Genomic DNA, 9337 nt, shown 5'->3' on the forward strand with positions numbered 1-9337 from the left:
AGTTTTAATAAAAACATATTTATTAGGTACTTAAGTATACATATAAATATTGCTTCATTACAAAACCTTTGAGATACACATGTCAGATATTTTGAACTGAACAATTCAGTCTCTTTTACCTATACACAAAAGGTATAACGGTAATTTTGAAATTTAAATTTTTGTACACTTTCAAAAAATTACAAGATTGGCGAGGAATAAAAAAATAAAAAAATAAAAATTTTTCACTGCTCAACAAAAACTAATAACAGTCATCATTACGTACACAACTAATAAATGACTTTCTGGTTGTAAGTTGTAACGCAAGTCTTGACAAAAACATACTTACTATAGGTACTTATTGCACTGTTGGTTCACTGGTAACTGACTGATAAATCGTAGCGTGTGAAATTATCATTGAAACTCTATGGCATTAAGAGAAAGATTTAAATAGTTATAATAAGAAAATAAATCCCCGTTTGAATTGAATCGAGACAATACTAAGAGGGTAGACTGAAAGTTGGTTAAAATTGAAATAATAATACATTAAGAGCCCTTCAACGTGCACACTAGCGCCACAGCAAAAAAATTGTCATTATTTAAATATAACGAAAGCTATTGAAAAAAGGGGGCCGCTACGTACTGTATTGTGTATTTACGTACCTTTTGAATACATCAAACTAGTTTCTATGTTGCTGGTTTCGTCGATCTAGGAACTTAAAACAAAAACGGCCGTTTTAACTTTGGACGCATAGATTGACAAATCCAGCAACATAAAAACTAGTTCGATGTATTCAAAAGGTACTTAAATACACAATACAGTACGTAGCGGCCCCCTTTTTTCAATATCTTTCGTTAAATTTAAATAATCACGATTATTTAGCTGTGGCGCTAGTGTGCACGTTGAAGGGCTCTTAAGATACAAGTACGAAAAATAGGAAATACGAAACGAATGGCTATAAATTAAAACTCGTCCGAAGGGAGTGTCTTAAACCGACACGAGTTGCGAATAACCTATTCGCACGTGTATCGAACAACGTTTTACAGTACATAACGCTCCTTGAGAAACATAGTGTCACTATAGAAAATTAAGAACCATTCGAATAGTGCCGTTCCATTTTTGAAAAGTTGAATTTTCAGGCACAAATCATTTTGATCGTGACACTTATGTTTCTCAAGGAGCGATATGGCCCTTTAAATTTTCGACATAGTGACATAATGTGCTTATAATCGCACTAGTGCGGTAAAGTAACACCATATGTACTGTAAACGCTGTTAAAATATAGAATAAACCCTTAAAAAAATAATAAAAATACTCATTCCTCCATAATAAATTCCAAAGCAATAAAATGTGAAGTGATAACAGTGTTCAAAATCAGGCGCTAATACAATAATTATTACCATACCATACATATGTATACCAACTCTTTTAACAAATAACACCTAGGAAAATCACAATATAAATAATTTTTTACCGATTTTGTCGATAATACACTCGTTCCACCAAAAACAACAAAAATAATAATTTGTATCTATGCCAATAAAGGAAATATAATAAAAACACTATACTAAATATCATTAAAATAAAGGAATGGACAAGGTAAAAACTTCAGTCTAAAAAGAATACACTTATGTTAAAAGACCATTTGGAATGATATTTAGTAACATTCAAATAATTACTGAATGAATTGAGTCCCCATAATTTTGATTAAGTTAAAAAAATTGATCGAATTTGTTCACGAGGACTCGTGAGAGCGTTCAACTTTCTGGGACCACAACCACGTTCACACATTATACTTACAAACACTGATAAGTAAGCGGGTGAACATTTTAAGAGTTAAATTAATAACTACTTACAGATGAGGGTTAGGAATCTCTGTCGGACCGCCCTTTTTTATCACCTTTAATGTTTCCTTATTGGGCTTGGCCGTGTCCGAAGGTATCTCCTCTTGGATAGGGATCTGTTCTGGTGCGGATTTTTCATGAGGAACTTTAGAAGATCCACTCTTTTCCTTTTTAACTTTGTTCTCAGCTGGTTTCGGAGTAGGCTTCGTTTCAACAGGCTTCTGAGTTGCTGGTTTAGGTGTAGTTGTTTTTACTTCAGGTTGCTTGGCTTTAGCTTCTTGTTTCGCCGGCGCGGGCTTGGCTGGTGCGGGCGTCGGTTTAGGAGTGGTCGTAGTAGGTTTAGGCGTAGTAGTTGTAGTAGGTTTTGGTGTAGTAGTGGTAGGTTTTGGTGTAGTAGTAGTAGGTTTTGGTGTAGTCGTTGTAGGTTTAGGTGTCGTAGTAGTAGTAGGTTTGGGAGTCTCTACTGGTTTAGCAACTTTCGGGGCTTCTTTCTTCTCTTCTACTTTGGGTTTGGCCGTGGAAGCGAAGGCCTTCTGCAGCAGCGGCGGGGTGGGTACGACACCAATGTAATTCGCATGAGGACTGCCTATATACAGTTTGTTGTTGTAGACAATCGCGTCACTGATTTGGTTCAAGCTCTTGTCGGTGTTAAAGTAAGATGCGACGATTTTTCCATTCCAGTCTATTTGTACTAAACCGGCCATTGGAGGCACAATACCGGACACGCTCTTGAAGTGCCCGATCTATAAAGAGAAAAATAGTAAATATTATACACAGTGTAAATCATTTGAAGCGTCCTCTGCATGTTAAAACATGATATTTATTCGATGTAGCTGTGCTTGTGACACTAAACTCGTGAGTATATATCGTCGAATATAAGACAAACACTTACGAAATACTCTACATCCTCGAACAAAAAGTGCGGATATAGAGTGTTGAGATAAGCGAACGGCAGCTCGATCAGAGTCTGCAGGCGCGCCAGGAACTTCCTAGCGACGGGCGCCTCAGACATGGACCGCGTAAGTAGGGGGTGCTCGTCGTCGAAGACCGTGTACAGGCCCACCAGCACACCGGAGCCGTCAGGGAGTGCGCGCACGTTGTCCGGAACACCTGGAATAGAAGGCAGTTTGTTATGTACGATTCATATAAGACTTAGGGACCAACTACTAGAATAAAGGTACGTGAACCTTGTATACAGTAGTTATTATATAAGGCGTTTAAGATTGGAGAGTGTCGAGCAAAATATCACTAGAGGGCGAAGGGATTGAAAAAATCGCCTTATCTAAGTCGTAAATGATGGAAGCAACCTTACATTGATTATTGTTCAGGGGTTGAATATTTTTGACTGCATAGAAAGACGAGTCCCGCTTCCGACCATTATCAATAAAACATAAATTGCTCTTATCGATAACTGACGATGTTCTTTAATTTAATACATATTTAATTATTAAATTTATCAATACTGTAAATTTCCGACTCCTGTCTCCGGCTGTCTGATTTGACCTTGTTACAAAATCGTCACTTTAAGAATCAGCTCTATCCAATTAGAGGATTTATTAGCTGTACGACTACGTCCATACGCAGTTCGTCCATTCGTCTACTACGCAGTTCGTCCATAAGACGTAGGTATATTTTGCTTGTATCGACTGCAAAAAGGAATTATGCTACTCTCTAAAATGTTTACACGCATTAATCAGTGAAATAAGATCGCGTGAAGTCATGATGGCGATTATAAAATTCATCATGAAATGGATATTTCGGCGAACAGTAAAGGCCGGTTGCACCACAGAGTCTGTAATGTAACTAATACTACTACTAAACTTAAATAAGTTTGCTAAAAATGTATTGTATTGTACCTTATGGGTTTCAGACCTCAACCCTATCATCAAAATATTATGATTTATGACAGCTGAAAAGTTACCTCAACTAAATTTCGACGTGCTCTGAAAGCTTAATTTAGCCCTTCGATTACGGTTGATATTAGTTTTAGGTAAATACAAGTAAATGTACCTCCTGAAAGTAATCGAAATTGTGAGAACAGATACGATACTTCTTTTCTTTTGGGTTTACACCAATAGGCAATGACAATAGCCGGGCAACTGTTCAAACAAACCGCTACAAAGTCAGACGCGCTCGTGCAACAGTGCAACGTGGATACAGCTAACAAAATGTATATCCTAGTTTTATTACTTTTGATTCTACGAGCATGTGCCGCTCAAGTGACGACCCACGAAACCGACATGAATTTCCGAGTAGAGCCAGGCGATAGAACGTGCTTCTTCGAGAAAGGGAAAGCCGGTCAGATTCTCGAAGCTTCATACCAAGTGATCGACGGACAACACGGAGATCTGGACATATCGTTCGATATCGTGGCGCCCGATGGGCGAGTACTAGCTTCAGACTACAAGCAGCCATACAACTCGCTTATAATGGAGTTGGAGCAGGACGGGGACTATGTGTTCTGCCTGGACAATACATTCAGCGTGATTAACTCAAAGTTAGTGTTTGTGTATGTGATGATAGAGGATAAAGTTGCTGAGGCAAAAGATGAGGAAAAAGTTGTTGAGAAAGCAGCAGAGCCCGGGGTTAGTGTAGTCGAACAAGAAGAAGTGTTAGAGTGGAAGGGCACATTGCCGAACGGGGAGGTTTACTACATGGAGGTGGCGCATATTGCTGATTCGCTCACGCGCACCCTGAAGCACGTAGTGCGCGCGCGCCATCTGTTGGACATCTACGGAGCGAGCAAGTCGCGCGACACCTACGCGGCGTTCGAGGAGACCTTCATCGTGGACCTGTGGTCCGCCTTCCAGATCACCTTCATGTGTGCCGTCGGAACGCTTCAAGTTTACATGATAAAGAAACTGTTTAATAGGCCTACTAAAAATGTAAATAACTTATATTAGGTGTGCGTGTATTTGTAAGCATATTATTTAAAATACAGCCAGGAAAAACTTTAATAAAAAATAACCTTTCGAAAATCGTTTGTCACGCCCAGAGTTGTTAAACCTAGCATGTCTAGCAACCAAAGCATAAACGTTACCATTTTCTGCATGAACAACATTATTAAATGTCTGTAGGTAATAAATAATTGACACTCAATTGAGTCGTGAACGTTGAGTAATAAATGGTGGGTTACATTAATTAACTATAAGTATTGTATTTGTTTAGATCTAATGCTTTATTTCTTAAACAGTTATTTTTTTATGTTGTTCTAAAAAAAAGATGTCCAGTGTGTAAATTTTATGAAAATACCTATCAGATTAGAATGGTTAAAACCTTAGGCCACACATCAGTACGACGACTCAGGGTCAAAATTTGTTATCATCGGAGCCCTTGTATCTTTTTATATGAAACGTAGGGCAATCAAAGTGCAAAAATAATCATATAATTATGAAACAGCTGTAAAAAAATTATGAAATAAATGTATTTGTATATATCTAATTACCTGGTAAGCCGTCAACAAACACCTCACTCTTTCCTTTCTTAGGGCCGTCTATGTAGTACTTCATAAGTCTGAATCTGTGGGTCTCCGCTACGACCACGAACTGGTTATCGGGGGATATGGCCACGCCGTTGGCGAACCAAAGATTGTCAAGGAGTACTTTACTTTCATTCCTGGCTGCATTGTAGTAGAAAAGTCTGAAATTATAAGTGGGATTAGAGAAGGAAAAAAAGAGAGAAAAAAAGGAGTGTACAGGTTTTTAAAAGGTCGGCAACGCGCATGTAACACCCCTGGAGTTGCAGATGTCCATAGGCTACGGTGACTGCTTACCATCAGGCATGCCGTATACTTGTTTGCCACCGATGTGGTATCAAAAAAAAAGACACATGAACTTTTTTATAAATAGTCATCATTCCATGCATACAAAGTATAGTCACAGGCAAAAGCTAGTATGCAATAAAAGAGTTATAAACATAATCAGACAGCAAAGGCAGAGAACCGTGTGAGAAACATGAACCCGATAAGGGCCAGGTGAAACAAATTAGAGTAACATCACTTACCTCCCAGTTGGATCAGTAAGCAAAGATATGGCACCGTCTTTTATGCTAAAGTCACTGCTAGAGTCTGTCCAGTAGAAGTCTCCATTTTTAGCCAGTGCAATGTGGTTGAAGAATCTTGGTACACGGCCATCAATTGCAACTCGAGGGGAGACCAAAAGTTGCTTCTTGTCAGTCTTAAGATCGGTCTTCCAAATACCATGATATGCGTCAGCAAGATATAGTGCATTTTTGTTGGCATCAATTTCAAATCCAAGTGGTCTTCCGCATATGTGCTCTTGTGACAATCCAGCTATACAAATGAGAAAACATTATATAAAATTTGTAACACTACTTTTATGTGTGTGTGAGTGTGTGTGTGCATAAGGAGTTTAACAAAGCTTGGCAAGTAAGCATAACTCATACAGTGAGTAAATATTAGTTAAAAAGAAAATTTTTGCCCAAACTTGTACAAAGCTTTGTCCTAGAGTACTCTCTAAGACTAATAAAACAAGCAAGTTAAAGAGATATCATATAAAAATTTCTTGAGTGCAAAAACACAAAGAATTTAAGGGTGATGACTTTTGTACTTTTATGTTTACACATTAATCTGCTTGAAATAAACCATTATTGTGCTGGAAAATGTGAAAAACTGCATTAATGAATTCTCAAGGTCAAGAAGTCTTTGACAACTGGCGTGGGTGTTAGCTTAAGCTTGAGTTTAATGTTTGTGATTCTAATTAGAGTCTTATTAGGATACTCACTGCATGGTTGTCCAACTTTGGTCACAAAAGTGACATGACCACCAGGGGACAGCTTGACAATCTCTCCACTGGCCAGACTAGTGAATAATTCCCCATTTGCTACTTGGAAGGCCTCTGGCCCTAGAACTTTGTCCACATGTATTCTTTGAGCATTATTTAAAGCTTCATTCGGTGCTAAAGGACCAACTCTAGGCTGAGTAGGTGTAAGCCTGTAGACAGAAAAACATTTTAGTACTTATTCCAGCATCTAGAGAGGGTGCCGTGTGGTGCCGGCATCAGAAAAGAATAGCACCACGCCATCTCGTCCCGTGGGTGTCGTATAAGGCGACTAAGGGAAAACTGGCGACAGATATGCATATGAGCAAGGCTCGCCCATATCCTTAGCGGGGTCCTTGCTCACAAGAGCTGTGCGCGCGCCACATCGAAAAAAAAAAAAAAGCATCTAGAGAGGACATCATTATAATTTCCAATCATTTACAATTAGAACTTACTCAATACTTGTGAACTTGGTGTATGGTGGTAAATTGGGTATCAAAACAATGATTCCAACAAATATAGCCAAAACCAAAACAAGTTTTATAATTTTTTTAATAAAACTGATTATGAAGCCCATTTTCGTCTATGTTCACCTGTAACAAACAATATATGATAAATATTAAATACTATTATGTCATTTATAAAATTAATCACTTACGGGTTCCAATCTTCCAATGCAAAACAGATGTGTCATTGACTTATTTATCTTTGTTTTAGCTGTCTACATAGTTTCAAGATAGCGCATGAACAAGTCATATTTAAGTATTTTAAGACCGCAAGCATTGGGTGTATAAATATTTGTCTTAGATATGACTTGGAAAACAAATGATAACAACATGAGACAAGTTCACACATATGTGAAATGTTCACATAACAACATTACACGGATTATCACTGTTACAGAAGAATAAACATATGTTTTGATGGTTGCAGAGCAACCACAATATCATTCTGTAAAAAAACCAGTTCCAAATTGGTCAAGTCTGCATTACCTGTACGTATTGGTTGTTTTTACCTACTAAACTACGGTAAAGGCAAATGCACTGTACTAGGATTGCTTATTATGTTATTTTATACTTGATTATAAGTAATATGTAAAGTTATATACATATCCTATCACACATTTCACATTTGAACTGAGTGGACGAGACTGCAAGTAGTGAATGTTACGAAAGTTGTGCAGTTATTTTAGAAATCTTAAATGTATATTAGGAAAATAATATATACAGAAATTATTTTTTGATCTTTGATCCTTTTTGATCTTTGAACGGCGCTATACATTATACATTAAAATATTATACATAGGTGCGTATTAAACAAAAACGTTTTGCAAAGCAAATGTATAAGACTACTGAGCCAAAAATTAAGTGCAATACAAACAGGAGGGAAGGAATCTAACATATAATTTAAATAATACCTCCGATCCGGTGAAATAAGTAGAAGAAATTTCATACACCTCAAAACCGTGGCGCGGTCAGTCGTCGGAGTCGTCGGACGTTCACCTTCACCTTGACAGCTTGATATCACGTCACCCGGCAGTGGCGTTTTTTTTAAATATATTTTGTAATATTTGCATATGGCAATTCTGTTTACCGATTACATTCTACATCACTAGTTCCCACAGATAATCGTTAAATGCAATGCATTCATTCGTTGACTTCGTTCAATATATAATCTGTATCGTCAATTCATTCGATTCATTCATTCGATAACTTCATTAATTCGTTCTTTCAGGTTACGGCGTACGCCATTTTAGACGTTTCTCGGCGCTTTTGAGCCAGAAATATTGAAGTAACTCACCATGGGTCACGCTAACATCTGGTACTCTCACCCCCGCAAATACGGACAGGGATCCCGCTCATGGTACGTCACTAAAATGAGCTAAAAACAACTTTACTTGGTTAGGTCTCCTTCGACCATGTAGCACACGTGTTGAACAAGAAGTGCTAATGAGATTTATTTTATTTTAGCCGGGCCTGCTCCAACCGTCATGGACTCATCCGTAAATACGGCTTGAACATCTGCAGACAGTGCTTCAGGGAGTACGCTCACGACATCGGCTTCAAGAAGGTATGTGTAAATTCTCATGTCACATTGGTTATGTTTATTAGTTATTTTAACATGCCTTCTGTACCTAAGTATCACTTTTCGACTCAGTACCTCTTAAGCTTTTTCTCGTAAGTGGGGATTGTAAGTGTAAGGCTATGCTATCTCAGTCAACTGTTCAGTTACCCAAGGATGCCTGTTGTCAAACACCCTAATTGTCACATCTTTCTATGCAGAATGCCAGGCTGGTCTTAATTTCATAGCACTTTGACGTTTAATATAACACTTAATCGCTGCAGACTTATCTTGGTCTAACTCTAGTGGTCACTAGTTCAATGCCACCTACTACCGCATGTTTGAGGATGTATCAAACGTATGAAATTGAGGAGATTTGCAATAACTTTCTATATTTTTCATTATTCATCCTATATTTTACAGTTGTCATGAAGTTAAACCACATCTTTATCCATCTTACTTACTTACTTACTCCTCTGGCGCAGCGACCCAAAGTGTGTCTTAGCCTCCATCCATCCATCCAATTAAATCCATCCAAAAATGGCATCCATCCATCTAATTAAATGTTTGTTTGTTTCAGCTGGACTAAGTGCGGGAGCTATTCAATAATGTTAAGGTATAATACATTATAAAATCCATATATAATAGTTTTATTTAAATACTAGCCCTAAAAC

General features: G+C 37.8%; 3 protein-coding genes across 4 annotated transcripts; 2 read left to right on the plus strand and 1 right to left on the minus strand.

Moving 5' to 3' along the window:
* Window positions 1-2: 2 nt before the first annotated feature.
* On the minus strand, window positions 3-8094 carry LOC134673345 (adipocyte plasma membrane-associated protein Hemomucin-like). 2 transcript variants are annotated; one of them, XR_010099467.1, is made up of 8 exons: window positions 8020-8094; window positions 7058-7195; window positions 6567-6775; window positions 5827-6115; window positions 5270-5463; window positions 2717-2934; window positions 903-2567; window positions 3-534 (listed from the first exon to the last, which is right to left on the minus strand). XR_010099467.1 is itself a non-coding variant. In XM_063531311.1 (7 exons), the coding sequence occupies exons 2-7, from the start codon at window positions 7177-7179 to the stop codon at window positions 1833-1835; spliced, it is 1767 nt and encodes a 588-aa protein (XP_063387381.1). In that variant the 5' UTR covers window positions 7180-7195; window positions 8020-8094; the 3' UTR covers window positions 586-1832. The 2 variants fall into 2 exon arrangements, 1 of the variants encoding a protein (XP_063387381.1); XM_063531311.1 differs by lacking the exon at window positions 3-534 and having other exon boundaries at window positions 586-2567.
* LOC134673359 (transmembrane emp24 domain-containing protein 5-like) lies at window positions 3933-5116 on the plus strand. The gene has a single exon (XM_063531330.1). It carries the CDS (start codon window positions 3993-3995, stop codon window positions 4725-4727), a length of 735 nt encoding a protein of 244 aa, XP_063387400.1. The 5' UTR covers window positions 3933-3992; the 3' UTR covers window positions 4728-5116.
* Window positions 8095-8316: 222 nt separating the features above from the next.
* Window positions 8317-9308, plus strand: LOC134673365 (small ribosomal subunit protein uS14). The gene is made up of 3 exons (XM_063531337.1): window positions 8317-8465; window positions 8573-8672; window positions 9244-9308. Exons 1-3 carry the CDS (start codon window positions 8404-8406, stop codon window positions 9250-9252), a joined length of 171 nt encoding a protein of 56 aa, XP_063387407.1. The 5' UTR covers window positions 8317-8403; the 3' UTR covers window positions 9253-9308.
* Window positions 9309-9337: the final 29 nt, after the last annotated feature.

Source organism: Cydia fagiglandana, chromosome 18 (genome assembly GCF_963556715.1).
Source record: "Cydia fagiglandana chromosome 18, ilCydFagi1.1, whole genome shotgun sequence".
Classification (NCBI taxonomy): domain Eukaryota; kingdom Metazoa; phylum Arthropoda; class Insecta; order Lepidoptera; family Tortricidae; genus Cydia; species Cydia fagiglandana.

Excerpts from the sequence above, each read along its gene's own strand:
- LOC134673365 (XM_063531337.1), top strand. The coding sequence starts at position 8,404 with ATGGGTCACGCTAACATCTGGTACTCTCACCCCCGCAAATACGGACAG. Across the intron at positions 8,466-8,572 it reads GGACAGGGATCCCGCTCATG|CCGGGCCTGCTCCAACCGTC; the intron begins GTACGTCACTAA and ends ATTTTATTTTAG.
- LOC134673359 (XM_063531330.1), top strand. The coding sequence starts at position 3,993 with ATGTATATCCTAGTTTTATTACTTTTGATTCTACGAGCATGTGCCGCT.
- LOC134673345 (XM_063531311.1), bottom strand. The coding sequence starts at position 7,179 with ATGGGCTTCATAATCAGTTTTATTAAAAAAATTATAAAACTTGTTTTG. Across the intron at positions 6,776-7,057 it reads ACCAAGTTCACAAGTATTGA|GCTTACACCTACTCAGCCTA; the intron begins GTAAGTTCTAAT and ends TTCTGTCTACAG. Across the intron at positions 5,464-5,826 it reads CTTACTGATCCAACTGGGAG|ACTTTTCTACTACAATGCAG; the intron begins GTAAGTGATGTT and ends TTATAATTTCAG.